The sequence below is a fragment of the Salvia splendens genome, chromosome 5, assembly GCF_004379255.2.
Source record: "Salvia splendens isolate huo1 chromosome 5, SspV2, whole genome shotgun sequence".
NCBI classification, from domain to species: Eukaryota; Viridiplantae; Streptophyta; class Magnoliopsida; order Lamiales; family Lamiaceae; genus Salvia; species Salvia splendens.
The window spans coordinates 31,293,376-31,318,359 of NC_056036.1; the positions used below are offsets into that span (position 1 = coordinate 31,293,376).

General features: G+C 37.6%; 2 protein-coding genes across 7 annotated transcripts; both read left to right on the forward strand.

Moving 5' to 3' along the window:
- Window positions 1-15,392: 15,392 nt before the first annotated feature.
- LOC121804576 lies at window positions 15,393-16,238 on the forward strand (the record flags this gene model as incomplete). Its single annotated transcript, XM_042204181.1, has 1 exon — window positions 15,393-16,238. A coding segment is annotated over exon 1 (846 nt), but the record flags the coding sequence as incomplete, so codon positions are not given.
- Window positions 16,239-18,079: 1,841 nt separating this feature from the next.
- LOC121805379 (phospholipid-transporting ATPase 1-like) lies at window positions 18,080-24,439 on the forward strand. Of its 6 annotated transcripts, none has more exons than XM_042205203.1 (8): window positions 18,080-18,265; window positions 18,377-20,164; window positions 20,258-20,561; window positions 21,054-21,744; window positions 21,824-21,947; window positions 22,077-22,296; window positions 22,627-23,085; window positions 23,928-24,439. In XM_042205203.1, exons 2-8 carry the CDS (start codon window positions 18,655-18,657, stop codon window positions 24,145-24,147), a joined length of 3,528 nt encoding a protein of 1,175 aa, XP_042061137.1. In that variant the 5' UTR covers window positions 18,080-18,265; window positions 18,377-18,654; the 3' UTR covers window positions 24,148-24,439. The 6 variants fall into 6 exon arrangements, with proteins under 6 accessions (XP_042061137.1, XP_042061138.1, XP_042061136.1 ...); XM_042205204.1 differs by having other exon boundaries at window positions 18,458-20,164; XM_042205202.1 differs by having other exon boundaries at window positions 18,588-20,164.
- Window positions 24,440-24,984: the final 545 nt, after the last annotated feature.

The window sequence follows — 24,984 nt, forward strand, 5'->3', positions numbered from 1 at the left end:
AGAACCAATGAGGTACAAAGAATTTAACTGTGTATAATTTGTAGAATGGGGCCAACTGTTTTTTTTATATACTGACATTAGTATAAAAAATTCTCAGCCTAGTAGATTGCAGCATAGAGGTAGTGGAAAGCATAAACCTAGAAGAAAATACAGTAAAAATATGTGCGAAGAAGAAGCTCACTCCAAGGAAGCCAATTTAGTGATCATGTTTTTTGAGGAATTATGCTTTTGAAGGACATGTTCATGGATGATCTATGCTTTTGTGGAAGTACTATAATTTTGTGGAAGTATTTTCTGAAACTATGATTTTTTTGAAGTATTTTGTGAAACTATGATTTTTTGATTTCATTACTTTTTTGGAAGAAATTGTGAAAGAAGAGTTTTGGTAGTTGCTCTTCTATATGAACATGTTTGTTTTTGGATTTCTTAGAAAAAAATACTCATGAATAAATCAATGTTTCTTGATTGCATATGATTAAAAACTAGTCACTTTTTCACTTAATAGCATAGCTTGTTAGTTAAAAGTGATTGCTAAATGCTCTTGAACACAATTATTAGTTAAAGTAATTAAGGAATTGTTCACGTAAATATATAGAAAAGAAGAAAAAAAAGTTGGACAAATCCTATTTAGAAAGAGAAGGCTGAATCTCTAATTATGAAGTAGAATTTAGGTAAAAAAAATTGAAGGGGGTAATTTAGGCAATTGATAAATGGTTAGAGAGAAATAATATTAAAAAAGAACATAAATAAGATAAAATATCACAAATCCCTTATTCTGAAGAATACGCATGCCTCGATCCCAAATTACAAAATGTCAGCGAATTGAATCCCTAATTACGAAAGGTCAGCGAATTTAACCCCTTATTCCGAAATTTCTCTTTTTTCTATCTACTTTCCTTTACATTTCTTAAAATACAAGCAAGGTATCCACCTCAAAACCCATTGTCGGATTGCCAGCCACGGGCAATGATGTCCTTCAAGACGATAACAAGTGTCTCCTCCTTTCAATCAATCCACCTTCTCCTCGTGCAGTCTTCTTTCCTCTTCCGGGTCCGTCCCAAGTGAGCATTGATCACTAAAAATAGTAGTATCATATAACAATAACCACATTCTCATATGAAATAATTGCCTAGCTAATACAAAGGTCTATTTGAAGCTTAAACAGCAGTAGCTAATATTAATATATATGTGGGGGGTCGACTTGAAGCTAAAACAGCAAAGGCTAGTACAAATATATATATGCAGGCAGGTCAATTTCATGCTAAAACAGAAGCATATAATATATATAAATATATATATATATATATATATATATATATATAGGGTAGTGATCTATGGCAAACACCCCTTAACCAAATAACTAGAGAACAAATCTCATCCACACATCTTAATACTCCAAATTAATCTTATGGCTTAGCTATTTTTACATGTTTTAAATAAAAGTAATTAAAAAAGGGTATTTTTGGAAACCATATTTCACGTTACTAAAAAAAGAGCTCACTTTCTTCCGTTGATCAGGCTGCATTGCCAGAAAAAAAAAAACACTCAAATCTTCCCCCAAATTAGAATTCTCAGCAGCAGCAACAGCTACAAAAATCCCCAATTGAATAGATAAAACTCAATCAGCATTCAAACTCACAAATTCAGCCGCATTTGCCCCATCGACCGCGGCTACGGACGGCGAAGGAGCAGTCCCACCGCGTGCGCTTCGAGTTGTTGCTGAAGACAAAGGGGAAGAGATTGGTCATAAAACGCGCCGCTTCTCCTCGTCCGTCTTCCTCCGCCTCCTCGCCCGCAGTCATAGAGCAGCAAAATCGACAGAAAGCATCTCCTCTCTGCAGCTCTAACCCCTCTGATATTGCTTATACGCAGAATTGAGCTTTAATTGCGTGCGAATATATGGATGTGAAGCATCCATAGATGATGTGGCAGCTGGCGTGGGGCTTAATTAACTAGACTCTTAATTTTAAAAACATTGTAATTAAAGCACCATATTTTTACTTCATATCACTATAGCCATGCTAACAGTGATGTGTTTTGTTAACAACAGTGAAGTAAAATTATACTAATAGTGATGTGTTTTGTTAACAAGAGTGAAGTAAAATCATGCTAATAGTGATATGTTTTGTAAACAAGAGTGAAGTAAAATCATGCTAAGAGTGATGTGTTTTGTAAACAACAGTGAAGTAAAATCATAATAAGAGTGATGTGTTTTGTAAACAAGAGTGAAGTAAAATCATGATAAGAGTGATGTGTTTTGTAAACAAGAGTGAAGTAAAATCATGATAAGAGTGATGTGTTTTGTAAACAACAGTGAAGTAAAATCATAATAAGAGTGATGCGTTTTGTAAACAAGAGTGAAGTAAAATCATAATAAGAGTGATGTGTTTTGTAAACAAGAGTGAAGTAAAATCATGCTAAGAGTGATGTGTTTTGTAAACAAGTGTGAAGTAAAATCATGCTAAGAGTGATGTGTTTTGTAAACAAGAGTGAAGTAAAAATCATGCTAAGAGTGATGTGTTTTGTAAACAACAGTGAAGTAAAATCATAATAAGAGTGATGTGTTTTGTAAACAACAGTGAAGTAAAATCATAATAAGAGTGATGTGTTTTGTTAACAACAGTGAAGTAAAATCATAATAAGAGTGATGTGTTTTGTAAACAAGAGTGAAGTAAAATCATACTAAGAGTGATGTGTTTTGTAAACAAGAGTGAAGTAAAATAATGCTAATAGTGACAAAATTGATCCCAATAAATCCAATTGTAAAACTCAATTAAGTTTGATTAAATTTTTAAGTTTTAATTTAGATTTATAATTTCCTCAATTAGCTAGAGTTTATTAAGTTTCGAATCAAATTTAATAATTATTTAAAATAAAATTTAAAATGATTGGGAAGAAGGCCGATCTCACACGAAAGCATTCTTAATTAAGTTTGTCGTCTTTAATTATAAATCATTATCTCTAATCAATGCATCCAATATAATATAATCACAGCTGAAACAGAAAAGCAGGTACTTATGTTTGTTTGGAATATAATTGGAGGGATCCTTCTGCAAGATACAAAATAAACCAAATTCAAAGGAATTTATAACAGAGAAGCCAATTCCCTGTTTGCACTCCCTTCCCTTTCGATTGTTGTTCTCACACAAGTATACCATTACAAATCAATCGGAACTCAAAACTAAATCAGCAACTAAAGCAATTAATTTAATTGCAGGATTAAAACAGGATTAAAACAGGTTGCAATTGGCGGCGCCGGCGCGGTGGGTGATGTTGAGCTCGGCGGCGAAGGCTGGGGAGAGGAGGAAGAGAGGGGAGAGGAAAAGGAGTGTGAACAAAAGCCTCATTTTTTCTAAAATTAGAGTTGGAAATTTGAAGGAGACGGTTGGAGTTGAATATGGTTTCCAAAAATGCCCTTGTTAATTATTTTTTACTTAAAACATGTAAAAATAGCTTAGCCATAAGATTAATTTGGAGTATTAAGATGTGTGGCTGAAATTTGTTCTCTAGTTATACACTTAAAATTAGTTATATCTTGATCACTACTCTATATATATATATATATATATATATATATATATATAGTAGTGATCTATGGCAAATGCCACTTAACCAAATAACTAGAGAACAAATCATAGCCACAAGATCAAAAAAATCAAGGGCTAGTATTAATTTTCGAATTTAATAAGATATTAATTCCCTCAATCACAAATTTACTCTATAATAACAATATAGGGGTATTATGGCCATTGCATAGCCAATTGAATTAACTCCAAAATCAGGTTAGGTGTGAAAAATTAAATTCATTTGAAAACAACGTCTTCTTCTCTTTTCTCCTCTTCTCTGCTTGCCATTGTCATCACCGATTAAACCGCATTCAAGCCATCGCCACCGTCGTCGCCGTCGGTATCCAGTCGCAACATCCACTGCTTTGTGGAACAAATAGCTACAACATCGCGGCGGAGGGGGGCTCCGCGATGGAGTCGACGGAGGTAGGGATATGTGTGTTGCAGCACCAAATCGTCAACACGCAGAAAAAAAAATCAAAATCTCAGAAACTCTTCAAGCTTATACCTTAAACGAATGTTGAATTGCTGAAAATGGAAATGCTACACATTGAATAGAGCTGAAAATGGAGACGAATAGCGTGTTGTGTGTGTGTGAGAGAGAGACGACCAACGAAGGGTGATTAGCATACGGTTTATTACTTTGTTAATTTGATTAATTAGGAATAATTATTAATATATTAATCACAGATGGAATAGTTTTTTATTTTAAATGTTTTGATATTGGAAGATTCGAGGAAACGTCTTAACATGTGGAAAAATACAAGTATGCTAAGTGATATTTTAAAATCATGCTAAGAGTGATGCGTTTTGTAAACAAGAGTGAAGTAAAATCATGCTAAGAGTGATGTGTTTTCTAAACAAGAGTGGAGTAAAATCATGCTAAGAGTGATGTGTTTTCTAAACAAGAGTGAAGTAAAATCATGCTAAGAGTGATGCGTTTTCTAAACAAGAGTGAAGTAAAATCATGCTAAGAGTGATGCGTTTTATAAACAAGAGTGAAGTAAAATCATGCTAAGAGTGATGCGTTTTGTAAACAAGAGTGAAGTAAAATCATGCTAAGAGTGATGCGTTTTCTAAACAAGAGTGGAGTAAAATCATGCTAAGAGTGATGTGTTTTCTAAACAAGAGTGAAGTAAAATCATGCTAAGAGTGATGCATTTTCTAAACAAGAGTGAAGTAAAATCATGCTAAGAGTGATGCGTTTTCTAAACAAGAGTGAAGTAAAATCATGCTAAGAGTGATGCGTTTTCTAAACAAGAGTGAAGTAAAATCATGCTAAGAGTGATGCATTTTCTAAACAAGAGTGAAGTAAAATCATGCTAAGAGTGATATGTTTTCTAAACAAGAGTGAAGTAAAATCATGCTAAGAGTGATGCGTTTTGTAAACAAGAGTGAAGTAAAATCATGCTAAGAGTGATGCGTTTTGTAAATAAGAGTGAAGTAAAATCATGCTAAGAGTGATGCGTTTTGTAAACAAGAGTGAAGTAAAATCATGCTAAGAGTGATGCATTTTCTAAACAAGAGTGAAGTAAAATCATGCTAAGAGTGATATGTTTTCTAAACAAGAGTGAAGTAAAATCATGCTAAGAGTGATGCGTTTTCTAAACAAGAGTGAAGTAAAATCATGCTAAGAGTGATGCGTTTTGTAAACAAGAGTGAAGTAAAATCATGCTAAGAGTGATGCGTTTTGTAAATAAGAGTGAAGTAAAATCATGCTAAGAGTGATGCGTTTTCTAAACAAGAGTGAAGTAAGATAATGCTAAGAGTGATGTGTTTTGTAAACAATAGTGAAGTAAGATAATGCTAAGAGTGATGTGTTTTGTTAACAACAGTGAAGTAAGATCATGCTAAGAGTGAAGTAAGATCATGCTCCACATGTAAATGGTTAAGTACCTCGAAAGTAGAAACTATGAAATAAATTAAAAGGATCTTACATGTTTTATTTTATCATCTTTTCCATGTCTCTAAATTTTCTCTCACCTTTAATCAATTTTGTTAGTTAGTTTATGCATGAAACCTAATTGATTATTCCATCTTTAATCATGATGATGGGATTTAGCTCTTTTAAAAAGGATCAACCAATACAGGGAGGGCATCCTTGCCTATTCCAAATTTCCAATCCACCTAAGTCGACATAATTGCATATGTTTTGGAGATGCAATGTTAACAAACACTACGTATCACATCACTCCAGACCTAAATTCCACCAACACCTCTACAAATACCAACTTCACAAACAAATACATACGTCTGTGACCTCAACTCCACCCCATTCCACTATCTCGGGATTCCACCTCAACAGTGAGGTGCACCACCTTGACCTCCTCTAGCCGCACGTTCTCCGGGTGGCGCCACAGCATCGCCAGCACCAGGTTGTAGTTGTTGGGGATGGGGTGGTACATGTCGCGGAAGAACATGTTCAGGAAGTCCTGCTCTGCGAAGGGCGTCGCCTCCGTCACCTTCAGCGTCTGCAGCAGATCGTGGTACGTCGGCAGGCTCAGCTCGAACACGAACATTCCTGCGTTGAAGTATTTTGGCGGCTTCGGGCCTAGGGAGTCTGGCCACTGCACCCGGCCATCATATATTAAGCCAAACAAGAAGCAAAACGAAACAAAAAATGTTAAAAAATCATTCGCTTTCTCCCCAAATTTTTCGTTAATTAATCCATTTATGGCTAAATACGGAAGATTAAAAATGAATTGCACAAGAGGAGAGACGACCGATCACGAAGTAGACGCCCACGGCGAGGTCACCGGAAACAGCGGCAGCAGCTGCGGCGCGGTCCGCGGCGACGGATGGAAGTAGAATTTCTTGTCCACGATCGCCCTGTCCTCCTCGTTGATGGCCGGCGTCACCGAGCTCAACATCAGCGCCGGAAAATCCAGGATGCAGAATCCCCGGCGATTTCGTATCCGCCCATTTCGGATATCAATTGCCGCCTTAATTATGTTACTTTCCATAATATAATTTCCAAAAATACCCTTAACCTATTTTATATTATTAAAATAAATAATATTTGTTCCATTTATTTGTGTGGCTGAGATTTGTTCTCTAGTTATACACTTAAGATTAGTTATATTTTGATCACTAACCTATATATATATATATATATATATATATATATGGTCCCCTTATTCCCATAACACCTTCTTAGTATAGAACTAGAGACTAAATATTAGCCAATGGATTTTAATTTAGTGGCTGAGATTAGAGCTCATACTTCTTAAATTCGTAATTCATCCTGTGAATTAAATTGTTCAGCCAAAGGGCATCTTAGGCATTCTGTAAATGAGTGTAATTGGGTAAAAATGAATCTAGCGTAAATCAAGGGGGACTGTATTAGGGTAAAATCAACAGTCGCCTTTCAGTCTTCCCGCTCAACGTTTCATCTTCCTCCCACTCTCTTCTCCCCCAACGCGGTGTGTCTTACTCCCATTCTCTTCACTCATTCATCGAGTAATTCTGTGTGTCGGCATTCTCCACCACAACTTATCTGTGGAATTTCAACATGGTGGAGACAAGATCTGGAAAACTGAACGGTATGTGTTTTCTTCAGCATTTTTCACAATCTACGAAAACCTTACAATCTAACCTTGAAATTTGTTAATTTTGTTTAGATTTTGTGTTTTCAAATTCTCGTAGTTCTTCAAATAAGTTCAGCGCGTATGGTAATTTAGTTCATCCTTTATGTTTTCTTATCCCTAGTAGGCTTCATGTTTTTTATTTCTCTTTTTTCTTCCAATTAGTTCAGTTCTGATTTTAATTTAGTTTATTTTTTCAGTGATTCATTCTGGAATTCTGGAACTTATGAGGTACAGAAATATTTTCATTCAAATCAGTGGTGGTGTTCATTTAAAAAAAATTGTACTGTGTAAGTTGTCAATTTTTGATTTTCTGAGTGTTCTGCAACTTTTTTTGCTTAGAAACTATGAGTTGGTAAATATGCTTCATCCTAAGTTTGTAACGTGAATTGATTCCTGCATAACATGAAGGGATTCTTAGATAGTTTGAATTATTTTTTCTGTTTGATGAGTTCATAATGTGAATTGATTGGTGTATAACATGAAGGGATTTCTGGACAATATGGATTAATTTATCCGTTTGATTAAGTTTTGTCAATAGGATTTCTCCAAAAAATTTAACAGGTGTGGAAATTTGGTTCGAATTTTTAAATTTTTAGAAATTTAAAATTAAAATATGAAGTTATTAAATAATAAGATGAAGTAATAAAAAGTATAAGATGAAATTATAGTTACGTTATGAAGTTATTTTTTGGAAGGTTTAAATTAGAGTATGAAGTTATTATATTATTTTTGGTGTGGTTCAATTTTTGAATATTTGATTAATATGTGTATTTTCAATTGTATTAAATCAGAAGTGTGATGCCAAGAAGCTTGTTGCGAAGAGGAATGTCAAGGCCAAGCGCACAGCCGCATATGCAGGGAAAAAACGGATGCATTGTTGGCGAAAATCAAAACAAGAAGATTAATTCAAGCACACACTATCCATTTTCATTGTATATTAACTGAATCGAATAAGATTTTTTGTATGTATTTGAAATCTTATTCGGCTCACACTGATTATCAATTTGGTTCTACTAAACTTCAATTGGTTTGAATTGTTTAGGTGTTATGGTGAATCAAATTGCTAGTATTGTGGAACTAATTCTCAACTCGGGATTTCTTAGTGATCTTCAATATATGAGTTTTGATTTGTTTCGATGGTTCAAGTCTGATTCATTTTAACCGTATAAGGTGAATTGATTATAATATAAGATGATTTTCTAATAAGATGAAGTTATTTATTTTGGATTGTTGAAATTTGTTTCATTTTAACTGAAATGTTTCTATTTCTCAGGTGAAGTTATTTCATTATAAGATGAAATAATATGATTATAAGATAAAGTGATTGCATACCTTAATTTCTAATTTCGATTCATTTTTAGTGTATTTTGTGGTGAGTTGATTTTCAAGATTTGAGTTTCGATTTATTTGATGGTTCATTTTAACTATATACCGTGAATTAATTACAGTATAAGATGAAGTCATTTCGTAAACAGATGAAGAAATTATATCATAAGATGAAGTTATTTGTTTTGGACTGTTAAAATTTGGTTCATTTAACCGACATGTTTCCATTTCTCGGATGAAGATATTTCATTATAAGATGAAATACAGTAATTATAAGATGAAGTGATTGAACGACGATATTGTAGCAGCGGCGGCGGTGGCACAATACATTGGGGCCAAGTTGCGGGTGAATTTCAACCCGGGACTGACCTCGAGACGGTGCCCGAACAACAACGTTGAACCGCGAGTAGGGAGGGCCGAGGCGAGGTGTTGGGAGCCGAGTTATGGGCGGTAACCGACTCGAGGTCAGTCGAGATGTAATTGCAGGTCGTGTTGGAGTCATGATAGTAAAGTCCGTTCTAGGCGTAAAGCTGTTTGACGAATCCATACAACCAAATAAGACGAAGAAGTAGAGAGATGATAGTTGAAGATTGCGAATGAATGGAATTGGGATTAGTTTATATAGAGAGATTAAACTGTGCAATTAGCAGATTCAATGGAGAATGAAGAGTGGATTAGAATCGTGTGAATATCATTATCATATTAACGTGTCTGAATATATTTCTAGCTTGAATTGCAAATGAAGAGTGTAGTAAAATCGTGTGAAAATCATTGCCATATTAACTTGTCTGAAATCAAGGAAAACAAAATAACTGCCAAAGTTACAATTACAAAATAAGCCCCCACACGTTACTTGCATAATATTATAATACATGTAGACAATATTTAATTATATTTGAGGGAATTAATTATGACCATCAGATTATAAAAATGGGTGGACATGATTTGTTCTCTAGTTCGGTCATTAAAATTGGTTCGACATCGAATACAATCCTATATATATATATATATATATATGGGAGCGTTATTCTCCTATTCATCCCTTAGATCCTTTATTCTTCTTAATATGGGCCGTTAGATCTCATTCATCAACGGTCCAGATGGTCTGCATTATTACACTATAATGGTGCATTATTAGTCGGTGCACCATTATTCAATTAAAAATCTGCATTATTACACTATAATGGTGCATTATTAGTCGGTGTGCATTATTCAACTGAAAATTTGCATTATTAAATGACACGTGACATCAATCTAACCGTCAGATGACAAAATCGTGGGGCTGAGATTAAAAAGAACAAAGAACAAAAGATACAAAAAGGAAATAATACATCCTTATATATATATATATATATTTGAGAAGTCGAATTAAAGCTAAAATAACAGTGCAAAAATGAATACATATGTTGACTCTCAGGAATCCTCCAAACTGAATTGGGATCTCTTCGTTTTCATTGACATTGGCTTCAAACAGAAACACGAATAGAGGAAATAAATATCGACGTTCCAATACAAAAACACCTCAATAGATCAATAACATAACCAATTTTAAGCACAACGTTAATGCAAAACAATATTGCTACTTGATAATACGAACTATAAAATGTGAAACAACTTAGATTCTTGTTGTAATTAAATTGGCGACATAGCGAGAGAATGAGAAAAAATAAACCGCGAAGCAGCTCGAAATGTTAACAGCATTTAGCTGGAGGCTACTTACCGGCACCGAGCATTTGCCATTCCTTCTGAAATCGGACCACAAGCGTTTAAATCCGAAGGGAGTAGAAGTAGGAGGTGCAAAGTTGTGAGAATTTGTGAATGGAATGGCGGTGTATATGTGTTAGGGTTAAGTGAGGACAAAGCTGGAAATACCAAAACTTATTAAGTGTATAAGAGCATCCACGATGGCAATATGCTAGCCATAGCCTAGCCACAAACTCTTCCTGACACATCATTAGCACTAAAAACTTCTCCTGCCACATCATCAGGACAAGCAACTGGACAAGCAATAGGCTAGCCACAATAAACAAAATTATAAAAATAACAATCACACAAAATACGGAATTCAGCTTACGACACAGATACGGGAAAATGCAATAATTTTATTTAAATTAAAAAAAGGTACATTACAAAAAATTAAATAATTAAAAAAAACTAACGTTGTGCAGTCCTCCACGCCCACAACTCTTCAATTAAATCCTTTTGGAGTCGAATATGAGCTTCCACTTGGCGCATGTCGGCATGTGCTTGGAGGCGGCCGACTTCATCGTGAGGTACCCCACTTTGTACGTTGGGGGCGGCCACGCCGTGGCTTGGACCAGCTTCATTATCATCGTTGGCCCAACTAGTCAGTTGTACACCTTCATCTTCGACAATCATGTTGTGCATGATAATACAGGCGTACATTATATCAGCAATGCAGTCGACGTGCCACAAACGCGTTGGACCCCTAATTGCCGCCCATCGAGACTGGAACACACCAAATGTGCGTTCCACGTCCTTGAGCGACGTCTCCTGCCATTCCGCAAAGTAGGTCTTCCTCTCATCTGATGCGCATCTGATCGTCTTCACAAAGACGGGCCACCTAGGGTATATCTCATCCACCAAGTAGTAGCCCATATCATGCTGGTTCCCGTTGGCGATAAAACTGATGACCGGACCGACGTCGTGGCACTGCTCGTTGAAAAGGGGTGACAAGTTGAGGACGTTGAGGTTGTTGTTCGACCTGGCTACCCCAAAATATGCATGTCAAATCCACAGTCAGTAATCCGCTACGACCTCGAGGATCATCGTGGGATTCTTTCCCTTGTAGCCGGTCGTGTAGAACCCTTTCCAGGCAGCGGGGTAGTTTTTCCACTCCCAATGCATACAATCTATGCTGCCTAACATACCCGGGAACCCATGCTTCTCCCCGTGCATCTGCATCAGTTCCTGGCAGTCTTCGGGGGTAGGGCTTCGAAGGTATTGTTCACGGAATATTTCAACCACGCCATGACAGAAATACTTCATACATTCAAGGGAAGTCGTCTCACCGATGTGGAGGTACTCCTCCCACATGTCTGCCGCGCCTCCGTAGGCTAACTGCCTGATTGCCGCAGTTCACTTTTGAATAGGTGTGTGGCCGGGTCTGCCAGCTGCATTGTGCCTGAAGCGGATACACATATATCGACGCTCCAAAGCGTCAACAATACGCATAAACAGGGCCCTGCTCATCCTAAAACGCCGCCTGAAAAGGTTGGCGTTAAACTGCGGCTCCAGTGCGAAGTAGTCTTCATATAGCCGCTGATGTGCAGCTACGTGATCCCGCTCAATCACTGCTCGGCGGTGGACAACTGGTCAAGGTCGAGGTATCGTCGGCTGCAAGGCCCTTTGTATCAGCCGGTTTATCTCATGGGACGTATAGGCCTCCAACTCTTCGTTCATTCGTCGTTCGTACTCCTCAGCATCCCCACCACTACCACCACTACTACCACCCGCGTTACTCATTTCGCGTTGTTGATCTTGTACATAAATTAAGATAGAGAGAAAACTCGTTAAAACAAGTAGTGCGAATGAAAATAACGTGCAAATCGCGTATATATAGTGTTTCAAAAATTAAATAATAAAAAAAATCGGCTGGCCGATCGGGAGCCTGCAATGGCGGCCAGCCGATCGGCGAGCGCATCGGACAGCGCCCGGGAATCGGCGTGCGCTCGCCGTTTTTCTCACCGATTTGGCGCTCGCCTGCTGCAATGGTTCGGCGAGCAGACCGGCCAGCGCCGGGAATCAGCTAGCCGGTCCGCTCGCCGCCATTGTGGATGCTCTAAATGAAAATTTTGTTATACTCATGATGCATTACTCACAAGCCAAACATATGAAATGTTAACATGTTCACTGAAGAACCGAACCAAACAACTGTTACAATTATGACAAACCATGAAATGGAAATTCTAAACTAAGGCCATCTCTTTTCTAGTGGAATGGTAAATGGCTAACCAAACATACCCTAAGCATTTTGGAATAGTTATACACTTCCCTTCAAATTAGAGCATATATATTGATCATCAGCATGATACAAAATTTTAAGAAATGGGACAACCAACGGTTTTGTAAAAATTATCAACAATCTAGTTACACGACAAAGTGAAAGCAGTAGTAATTGTATGATTCAAAACAGTCACCGCCCACACTTCCTAAAGATAGAAAGTACTGTTGATCGCGATCGAAGGAGGATAAAATAAGCAGGGAAGAATGGGAAAAGTGACAAAGGGATGGGATGTTAGGTTTGGTATACTGAAAAGCATGTTTCGAGCAAGTTCGCGCGAATAGAATCTTGCTTGTATACGAAAAACTCTACAATACACTTTTAACCCGATTCAGTATTATTCGAGCAGTATCGCACGAATACGATTAGTATATTATTACATTGTGTTTGCTTGTGCATTTATAAGATGTTTTATAAACATTTAAATGTATAAGAAGCAAACAAAGTCTAAGTCTTTTGCTTAGTAGACTGGTTATGGGCGTCGTCCACTTTAAGGTAACACAGTCGGTTCTATGCAATGCTTTGCAAAAGAGAAAGAAGAATTTCACAACCCAGATAGGCTTAGACTACCTATCGTGAAAGGTTGCAATGTCAGTCCGATTATTTCTAAGCCTTTCTGAAATAAGATGACGTTGGTGTGGTATAACACTGAATGGATCTAACAGCAAGACGTGTCTTTATGCTATCTACTGAAAGATTAGGTCTTGATAAATAACTATTTCTTAATCTACATACGTTAGCATTGAGCATACGGTATTGGTTATGCACTACTTTGACTTATCAAATGGTGTGGGTTTTTCGCAACCCAATAATCCTGATATATTGGGTAATGGTGATTAATATCTAGCAGTGCTAGGATTGCTATTATGTTGAATCGTGCGCGAGGTGAGTCTCGTTTGATAATGTCCTCAAGAGGAGCTTGAACAAGGTTTTATTATTTGGAAACTGGCCAGTTGGAATTTAATTATTCTATGAATAATAGATATGTGTTTCTTGCTAAGTCCACTCTTGGAATTAATAAGATGTTAATTAATTAAGTCCATAGCAGACATTAATTAATTAATGGACATTTATATCTTAAGCGCGAGAAATAAACAATAAACATAACGAAATCCCGGATTACTTGTAATTTTGGATTTGGATGGGCAGTGCAATATTACTTCTGTAGTGGTTGCTCATAATATTCCAATATAAGCTTATATTAAATTGTTGGTTCAATTTAATTAGTAAAAAGCTAATTGGGTGAGGCCATATCCAAAACCTTCCATAGATCCCTGACTGGGGCCAATAAGAACTTAATATAAATATGAAAATAAATGAGACAGAAAATACAATTATTATTCTATGAAATTTTCGTCCCCCTCTCTAATTAGTAGAGGAGCTCGAAAATTCTCCAGCTCTCCTCCGTGAGGAATTTTTATCTTCTTTATTCGAGTCCTAGTATTTTGATAAGATCAGCTCACTCTGATATCGATATACAGTTCGGGAACCGGTCAGAAGATCTGTGGTCTAGTATTGAAGATCATCGTGGAGAAGGCGCGAGCAATCGACGATTCTTTAGAGAATCAAATCGATAACTCTAAAACGTAGAATTCATGTTTTAGGATTTACTTTCTTTGAGCATGATTGATTATTGATGATTGTTATTCATGATTGATGATTGGAATGAGCCGTGGGAATCTTTCATAGATTGATGATTGTTGAATTGGAATGAGAAGAGAAATAGCCCAAAACTGTTCTAAGTCATTGACATCAGTGAAGGATGGAAGCTATTGAAAGAAGAAGAGTATATTTTGAATATAGAAGAGTAGAGTTTGAATGGAATTAGACCATCCACAATGCCGCCCAGCTGACCGCCCAGCCGAGCGCCGGCGCTGGGCGGTCCGCTGGTCGGTCTATTGCAGTCGCCCAGCGGGCGAATGGAGAGAGAAACCGCGCAGCGCTGGGCGGTCGCGAGGCGCTGGGCAGTGCGCTGGGCGGTCGGCTGGGCGGCATTGTGGATGGTCTAATTCCATTCAAACTCTACTCTTCTATATTCAAAATATACTCTTCTTCTGTCAATAGCTTCCATCCTTCACTGATGTCAATGACTTAGAACAGTTTTGGGCTATTTCTCTTCTCATTCCAATTCAACAATCATCAATCTATGAAAGATTCCCACGGCTCATTCCAATCATCAATCATGAATAACAATCATCAATAATCAATCATGCTCAAAGAAAGTAAATCCTAAAACATGAATTCTACGTTTTAGAGTTATCGATTTGATTCTCTAAAGAATCGTCGATTGCTCGCGCCTTCTCCACGATGATCTTCAATACTAGACCACAGATCTTCTGACCGGTTCCCGAACTGTATATCGATATCAGAGTGAGCTGATCTTATCAAAATACTAGGACTCGAATAAAGAAGACAAAAATTCCTCACGGAGGAGAGCTGGAGAATTTTCGAGCTCCTCTACTAATTAGAGAGGGGGACGAAAATTTCATAGAATAATAATTGTATTTTTCTCCGAAACACTCTATATACGCGCTTTGCTCGTCATTTTCATTCGCACCACTTGTTTTAACGAGTACTCTCTCTATCTTAATTTATGTACAAGAGCAACAACGCGAAATGAGTAACGCTGGTGGTGGTAGTGGTGGTAGCGGAGGGGATGCTGAGGAGTACGAACGTCGAATGGCCGAAGCGTTGGACGCCTATACGACCAACGCGATAAACCAATGGATGGAAAGGGCCTTGCAGCCGGCGATACCTCGACCTCCCCCAGTCGTCCACCGCCGCAGTGTGATTGATCGGGATCACGTAGCTGCACATCAACGCCTATACGAAGACTACTTCGCACAGGAGCCTCGGTTCAACGCCAACCTTTTCAGGCGTCGTTTTAGGATGAGCAAGGACCTGTTTATGCGTATTGTCAACGCATTGGAGTCTCGATATCTGTATTTCCGCTTCAGGCACGATGCGGCTGGCAGACCCGGCCACACACCTATTCAAAAGTGCACTGCGGCAATCCGGCAGTTGGCCTACGGAGGCGCGGCAGACATGTGGGACGAGTATCTCCACATCGGTGAGACGACTGCCCTGCAATGTCTGAAGAATTTCTGTCTGGGAGTGATAGAAGTATTCGGTGATCAGTATCTCCGAACGCCTACCCCCGAAGACTGCCAAGATCTGTTGCGGATGCACGGGAGTCAGCATGGGTTCCCGGGTATGTTACGCAGCATAGATTGTATGCATTGGGAGTGGAAGAACTGTCCCGGTGCCTGGAAGGGGTTCTACACGTCCGGCTACAAGGGAAAGAATCCCACAATGATCCTGGAGGCCGTAGCTGATTACCGGCTTTGGATTTGGCACGCGTATTTTGGGATAGCTGGTTCGAACAACGACCTCAACGTCCTCAACTCGTCGCCACTTTTCAACGAGCAGTGCCAGGGCGTCGGTCCGGCCATCAGTTTTGTCGCCAACGGCAACCAACATGATATGGGCTACTATTTGGCGGATGGGATATACCCTAGGTGGCCCGTCTTTGTGAAGACGATCCGATGCCCAGGAGATGAGAAGAAGGCCTACTTTGCGGCACGGCAGGAGTCGGCGCGCAAGGACGTGGAGCGCGCATTTGGTGTGCTCCAGTCTCGATGGGTGGCAATTAAGGGTCCAACGCGTTTGTGGAATGTCCAATGCATTGCTGATATAATGTACGCCTGTATTATCATGCACAACATGATTGTCGAAGATGAAGGTGGCGAACTGACCAATTGGGTCAACGACGATAATGAAGCCGGTCCAAGCCACGGCGTGGCCGCCCCCAACGTACGGAGTGGGGTACCTCACGATGAAGCCGGCCTCCTACAAGCACATGCCGACATGCGCCAAACGACGGCTCATATTCGACTCCAAAAGGATTTAATTGAAGAGTTATGGGCGCGGAGGATTGACCGCCGTTAGTTTTTTTTAATTATGTAATTTTTTTAATTAATGTACTTTTTAAATTTTATTAATATTAGTGAATTTTCTTGTTTTTTTGTCGTAAATTTAATTCCGTATATTGTGTGATTGTTAATTATTTCATTTTGTATATATTTGTTAATAGTGATGTGGATAGTATGTGGCTGGGCTATGGCTGGGCTATTGCTGGGCTATTTGCTTGTTTTGATGATGTGGCGGGAGGATTTTTAGTGCTGATGATGTGGCAGTAACTAGGCTATGGCTGGGCTATTGCTGGGCTATTCCTATTGTGGAGGGTCTTAGAACCCAAATAAAAATAGCTTGTAGGACGGCACGTTGGGAGATGATAGACTAGTGACGTTAGACTTGTAGGAGGAGGAAAATGGAACGATGGCGAACACTTAGATTATAGATAGAAAGACATAGAATTGGGGATAGATGCATAAGTCATAACCAACAAATAGCAAACTAAAAACAAAATGACCACTCATATTGACAAGAATATGTTTGTTTTCAAAATTAATATTAACTATATATTGTTAAAACTAAAATTGATAATTATTATTGATTTTGATTATTTTAATTCACTACATATAAGTTTATCAATGTAAAGCTTACTCTAAACTGATTTTCGATGAATAAGAAGTTATTACATGTTAAAATATTAGAATTAGAATCTTAAGTATGATTTTTGATGTTTTGATAACTATAAAGTCAAAGCATTATATGGCCAAGTCACGTATACTATTCAGCTTGCACGATAAGCATAGCATAATCCTAAAATTAATAGTTTAAGGAAAAAAATAAATTAAATGATGCAACTTCCACTCTGAAACGACTTTTTCTTGCAGTTATGTTAATGCAATTCAATAAGGTTTAAAGTATAGAATAATTTAGGGTTGATTCAATTATTTATAGATTTGGATTTTGATTTTCTTTGCTATTTTTATTTTATACTCTCTCATGTCCTCATTAATTGTCCTATAATTAACTGATAAAAGTTAAAAAAAACAATTTGACTTTGTTAAAAAAACTAAGAGGATAAAGTTAATACTCCATCTGTTCCACGCACTCTTTCATTTTTAGTCCGTCCCATAAGACTATACACTTTCTAATTTTAGAAATTATTTTCTCTCAAATAAGATGGAATCTATTCTCTATTAATAATATTGTAATTACTTTTTTTTCTATATTTCTCTTACTTTACGAATTATGCATTCGTGATCAACTAAAAGTGCATACTATTATGGGACAGAGAGAGTACAATGTAAATTCTATTTTTATATATTAAATTAACAATAATTGAAAGTGAATCAAACAAAGTATGAGAAATAATTGAGAATAGGAGGAAATATAAAATAGTAATCAATAACTGCTACTCCTATAATAGAATGAGAGTGGTATTGATGAGACTTTGGATCATCTATTAATTGGAAAAGAGCCTGCCTAACCTATTTAAATCTAGCTGTAATTAATCAATTTACCTTCAGTAATTTCAGTTGAATCAATTCTAATAATTTTGAATAATCAAAGTTACCCTAATGAGTATGAGAATGATTAATGCAAAGGAAATTGAATATGTATGAATATGAATATGAATATGATCCCATTCCAGCTCCTTGCAACCTTCGCCCCTTTTTGTATATTTTAATAGAATAATAATGCTGCATTTGACCGTGACGACAATGCCGACAATGCATAAATTCCCAATCACATCTCACCAAAACTTGTGCCTGCCTCAACCAAATTCTGCTTCTCCTCTTCTTCTTCTTCTTTATGCGATTGCTCCGTTTCTCTCTAAATCTTTCACACAAGTAAGTTCTTCTACCCTCACTTGATTACCCTGATCCTCTTTTTTTTAGCTTTGAATTACAGAGCGGATTTCATTTTGATTGTGATTACGTTTTTTCTGTTTGCATTTCAAGTTGGTCAATTGCTGAATGTGAGTTAGTTACTCAGCTATAATTTTGTAATTGCTCTCAATTTGTGATTTTGGGGGAGATCAGCACCTGATTTGTGCGTGAATTTTGGTATTGATTGATATGTTCGGTGATCAGAGCTGCGAGTTGCATATATATTGGGGATTATTGATTGTGGCATGATGATAGTTGTTGATTCTTAGCTTCTGCATCACAGGTAACGAGGGGATTTGATATTTTTCTAACTCTTGTAGTTTGAGGTCAATTCCTGCTAGTTTTCTGGGATGGATTACCATTCCCAGATTGAGATTAATGAGAATTCCCCTCAATTTCCCGACCCTATACGGACTTCATCAGCCCATTCGATTCAGTCGAAGGCGTCTGGTGGCCACTCTCTCATGGAGGTTAGCTTCAGTGAGGGAGGACCGACGTCTGTGCGTCATGGCTCGAGGGGTGCTGAGTCTGAAGGCTTTAGTGCATCTTATAAGGAGATACGTGACGATGATGCGAGGTTAATCTATATAAATGATCCTGAGAAAACAAATGACAAGTTTGAGTTTGCTGGGAACTCTATCAGGACTGGGAAGTACTCTGTCTTGACGTTCTTGCCGCGAAATCTGTTTGAGCAGTTCCACAGGGTTGCGTACATATACTTTCTCGTGATTGCTATTCTCAATCAGCTCCCCCAGCTGGCTGTTTTTGGGCGGGGGGCTTCAATTATGCCATTAGCCTTCGTGTTGCTTGTCACGGCAGTTAAGGATGCGTATGAGGATTATAGGAGGCATCGGTCAGATAAGATTGAGAACAGCCGGTTGGCTTGGGTTTTGGTGGATGAAAGTTTTCAACAGGTAAGGTGGAAGGATATACGAGTTGGTGAGATCATTAGAGTTTGCGCGGATGAAACTCTTCCTTGTGATATGGTGATGCTCTCCACTAGTGACAGCACCGGAGTTGCTTATGTGCAGACTACCAATTTGGATGGTGAATCGAATTTGAAAACACGGTATGCCAAGCAAGAAACACAAATGAAAAATCTAGAGAATGAGAGGATTAGTGGATTGATCAAGTGTGAGAAACCAAACCGTAACATTTATGGTTTCCAGGCAAATATGGAGATTGATGGAAAGCATATTTCTCTTGGTCCTTCTAACATCATTCTACGCGGTTGTGAACTGAAGAACACTGAATGGACAATTGGAGTGGCGGTTTTTGCAGGTAGAGAGACTAAGGCAATGCTCAATAATTCTGGAGCTCCGTCCAAGAGAAGCCGTCTTGAAACATCTATGAATCGCGAGATCATTTTCCTTTCAATTTTCCTCTGTGCACTGTGTGCAATAGTCTCTGTTCTTCATGGAATTTGGTTGAGACACCACAAGGGTGAATTGGATCTAATGCAATTCTATAGGAAAAAGGACTATTCAGAGGCTGAAGAAGATGATTATAATTATTATGGATGGGGCATGGAGGTATTCTTTGTGTTCCTCATGTCAGTTATCGTGTTCCAAATTATGATTCCTATATCATTGTACATATCCATGGAGCTTGTTCGCGTTGGTCAGGCATTTTTTATGATTCGAGATAATATGATGTATGATGAAGCCTCTAGCTCAAGATTCCAGTGTAGGGCCTTGAATATAAACGAAGATCTGGGACAAATCAAATATGTCTTTTCGGATAAAACGGGTACTCTTACTGAAAACAAGATGGAGTTTCAGTGTGCAAGTATTGGGGGCATTGACTACAGTAGTGGGAACGGTGGCGTTGAGGATAGTCAAACTGGAAATCTAGGTCAGGGTACTGCAACTGCAATCTCTCTAATTTTTTCCTCTCATAAGCTTACAGTCGTCTCCACCTGCAAGAGCAATATTATATCTTATTTGATGACAGGTGATGAACAGGTTTTGAGGCCCAAGATGAAGGTAAAGGTTGACCCAGAGCTTCTCAACACATCAAAAAGAAAGCACACCAGTGAAGGGAGACACGTGCATGATTTTTTCTTGGCACTGGCTGCTTGCAACACCATTGTGCCTTTAACAATCAAGACTCCAGATCCTTCCGTGAAGTTGATAGATTATCAGGGGGAATCTCCTGATGAGCAGGCGTTAGTGTATGCTGCTGCAGCTTATGGTTTTATGCTTGTTGAAAGAACCTCAGGCCACATAGTTATCGACGTACAGGGGGAAAGACAAAGGTAAGATATTTATTTTGTTCACACATTATAATCTCATGATTTAAGTGGACTTCCTAACTCATTTCTGTAGTTGGACGTATTTAGTTAGATTATTGAAATGTAAAAATCTTTGAAAATGGGATTCCCTATCCGATTGCATAACTGGTACAAATATCCTTAACAAATAATCCATGAAAGTTTGAAGAGAGAAAATATGCATCAACTAAAAGTATTATTGCATTCATTTGTGGAATGGTGTACAATTAAAATTTCAGTTAGAACAGTAAAACTAGTTCTATGTATTCTTGCTTTCATAATTACCTCCTAAGTCTCCTGTGATGGGCTTCAACTAGCTTATTAAACACTATAGTTTTACTTTTATTATTACCTCATAATTCTTACTTTTCCTCTTTCATAGTTGGTTTCCTTTACCTTCTCCTTTTCTTGTTCTTTTTTAATTTCTCCCGCAATTATTTATGCCTTCTCAGATACACTCGTTAATGGGCAGCGCAGGTTTAACGTCTTGGGTCTGCATGAGTTTGATAGTGACCGGAAGAGGATGTCGGTGATACTAGGATGCCCTGACAAGGCAATAAAGGTTTTTGTAAAAGGTGCTGATACATCCATGTTCAGTGTCATAGACAGATCGCAGAACTTGAGTGTGCTAAAGGCAACAGAAACTCATATTCAGACTTACTCGTCAAAAGGCTTGCGAACACTTGTTATCGGTGTTCGGGAGCTGAGTTCATTAGAATTTGAACAGTGGCAGTCGTCTTATGAAGTGGCTAGCACTGCCTTGATGGGGAGGGCTTCTTTGCTTCGAAAAGTTGCAAACAATATAGAACATCATCTCGCAGTATTAGGTGCTTCTGCAATTGAAGACAAACTACAGCAAGGAGTCCCAGAAGCAATTGAGTCTTTAAGAACAGCAGGTATCAAAGTCTGGGTTCTAACAGGGGACAAGCAAGAAACAGCCATTTCAATTGGCTACTCATCTAAACTTTTAACAAGCAAGATGACCCAGATAGTGATAAACAACAACTCTTATGAATCATGTCGGAAGAGCTTAATTGAGGCATTAGTAGTGTCTAATAAGCTCGCTGATGCTCCATCTGGAGGCTCTGAAAATAGCAGCCATCAGCTTGGCCTGATTATTGATGGAACAAGCCTTGTTTATATCCTGGACTCGGAACTTGAAGAACAGGTAACCCTCCACAGGTCCCTCTTGCTAATTCCAGGAACTTACCAACTTATTGTATTAATGCATGCCTATTGGTTGGCAGCTTTTTGAATTAGCAAGCAAATGTGATGTTGTACTCTGTTGTCGGGTAGCCCCACTGCAAAAAGCTGGAATAGTTGCTCTGATAAAAAGTAGAACTGATGATATGACCCTTGCCATTGGTGATGGTAAGCATCATTGTATCTATCTTTCATCGTGTAAGGAAGAAAGGAAGTATGAAAACAAGAACATAAATCAGTCAACTACATATATCACTTGATTGGGGCTGCTGATTATATCGACTGTTTGACTTTCAGGTGCAAACGATGTTTCAATGATCCAAATGGCTGATGTGGGCATAGGAATCAGTGGACAAGAAGGTCGCCAAGCTGTGATGGCATCAGATTTTGCAATGGGTCAATTTAGATTTTTGGTCCCATTATTATTGGTGCACGGGCATTGGAATTATAATAGGATGAGCTACATGATATTGTACAACTTCTACAGGAATGCAGTTTTTGTCCTTCTCTTATTCTGGTAAGTTTGAGTATTGTTTATGATCAAAGAATAACGACTCATTTATGTATAAACAAAGAGCTAATGATGCAAAATACCAATGGTACCAAGAAACTTCCATTTTTATTAGTAGCTTTAAATGTAGTTGGTTCTTTTCTGATGTTATCTTGAAACGCTTCCATGGTGAGATGTTTGGGAAATTAGATCATTTATGATAAATGAATAACATGCAGTATTATAAGACTAAACTATTTACACTAGAATAAATTGGATTACGATATACTCCATAGATAGGAAAGTAAAAAAACCTTAGAAAATTTTGCTTATCTACTATCATATGCTTTCCTTCAGGTATGTGCTCTTCACAAGTTATACACTGACAACTGCCATCACCGATTGGAGCAGTGTGTTGTATTCAGTACTATACACATCAGTGCCTACAATAATTGTTGGAGTTCTTGATAAGGATTTAAGTAGAACTTCTCTGCTCAAGCACCCTCAGCTTTATGGCGCTGGGCAAAAACAAGAAGGTTACAATGGAAAATTATTCTGGGTGACAATGTTGGACATGTTGTGGCAAAGTATAGCTGTCTTCTTTGTTCCTCTCCTTGCTTATTGGGGAAGCAATGTTGAAGGTTCAAGCTTAGGCGATCTTTGGACACTTGGTGTGGTAGTTATGGTGAATATTCATTTGGCTATGGATGTAACTCGGTGGTATTGGATAACACACGCAGCCATCTGGGGATCAATTATTGCGACTTTCCTCTGTGTCATTGCTATTGATATGCTTCCTTTCCTGCCTGGCTACTGGTAAGAGTGCTTTATCTTATTATGTTTATTTAGGGCATTGCATAGAGGATTTCAGCCTTGTATCAGCCCTGGTTCTAGATAGTTCCAGTTTTAAAATGTCGTCATGATGATATTTAGTTCTTAGGTTTTAAAAGATGCCAGTTATGATTATCCTGGGTCAAGTATCATTGCTTGGGAGGAATTTACTATTTAGTAAATCATGTTCAGAAAACAATTATAATAATAATAAATAAAAAGAAAACTCATTAAATGGGAACAAAGAAAGAGAGTTATTATGCTCCTCCATCGGAGCATCCTAGTAGCTTCCTCTAATTGGCCGCTCCATGTTAGTTCTTGATCGCGACATGTCTAAAAGAGAGAAGATACCGTAGTAACTTCCTCACTTGGTCCCTTAGGTTCTTGCTCTTTACATGTATGTGTGTGCGTGCATGTGTCTGTGTGTGTGAGAGTGGTAGTGAAATTCTTAGCTATGTGAATGTATCCCTTATGGATGTGCTGGGTTGCAAGAGATCTTTCGTTGGTAATAAGTCATCAGTACAAGAGGCTATACTTCATTGAGTAAGCAATGACTCTCCCATTGTTCAATGTTGATCTTTTCATCGAGAACTTTCCCCTTTCATTTCTCCAGTAACCTTTTAGTTTAGGTAATGCATGAGTTTCTTTGCAAATATCTTAGTTATATTAGCTCTTTAGGTCCAATCCCTCTCTCTGGTCTATTATAACCTAATCTTATAACGAATTTTTAGCTTAAATGTGTCGTAGCCATGCAAAATATTCCATTTATTGTCCAAGTTTTGCAGATTTGTTCTCCAACAATTAATTCTAGTTGAATGTTTGTGCAGGGCGTTCTTTCATATCGTCAACACAGGATTGTTCTGGGTATGCCTGTCTTTAATCATGATAGGCGCACTCCTTCCTCGTTTTGCTGTAAAAGTTTTCGTTCAGTATTACGGACACAACGATATCCAAATAGCAAGAGAAGCAGAGAAGTTTGGAAACACAAGAAGGTACTCACAAACACAAATAGAGATGCACCAAATTTTTGATCTTCCACATAGATGACTAAAGTGGTTAGCTCTTTTTTCATTATTTCTTGCAAATTTGTGTAAAAAATGACCAATTTTTGCTTCTACACGAAATTTTCTCTTAGATTTTTACCTTCACATATGTTGGTAGTAATGAGGGTTGTATTCTTTCACTGAGGCTGTAACTGTGCATTAATTTATGGTTTGCTGTACGCTACAGGAGTTCTCACACAGTAAAATGGATATAAATGTATTTGTACACAACATAAATTTGTCATTTCATCTCAGAACTATGAAGCCTTTTCGATTTATACAAATAATTTGAGAAATTGTAAATATGATGCAAATTATAGCCACTGTGATTTGATTGGCAAACTATCCATACTACTACTATATGTTTTTTTTTTCCAATTAATTCTTCTTTTGTTTTAAGAGAAATAAAATGTTCAACAAAAACTTAGTAACTAAGAATCGTATATGGGTCAACTTTTCCAAAAGTGAAATGATTCAGACAAAAGCCTATATTCTGCTAGTTGAGTAATGCTCCATTAATAATAATGATAATGAAAGAAATTTTTTTTGTTAACGTACTTTAATATCAATATAGTTGAGAAATTTTTTATCAATAAACTAGTTAATAAACGGGAAGATTGCTAAATAAATCCCGACTTTATCAATGACTGAAGATTGATTGATTGATTGAGAGAAAAAAACGAAAGAATCATGTTTTCCTATAACTACGTAATAGTACTACTTTGTAATAAACAGATATGCCTCTAAATCATGTTGTAAAATACTCCCTCCGTCTTTAAGTGAAACATCACATTTTCATTTTTAGTTTGTCCTATAAAAAATGACGCATTTTGATATCATT

Excerpts from the sequence above, each read along its gene's own strand:
- LOC121805379 (XM_042205201.1), top strand. The coding sequence starts at position 18,655 with ATGGATTACCATTCCCAGATTGAGATTAATGAGAATTCCCCTCAATTT. Across the intron at positions 20,562-21,053 it reads GTACAGGGGGAAAGACAAAG|GTTTAACGTCTTGGGTCTGC; the intron begins GTAAGATATTTA and ends TGGGCAGCGCAG. Across the intron at positions 21,745-21,823 it reads ACTCGGAACTTGAAGAACAG|CTTTTTGAATTAGCAAGCAA; the intron begins GTAACCCTCCAC and ends ATTGGTTGGCAG.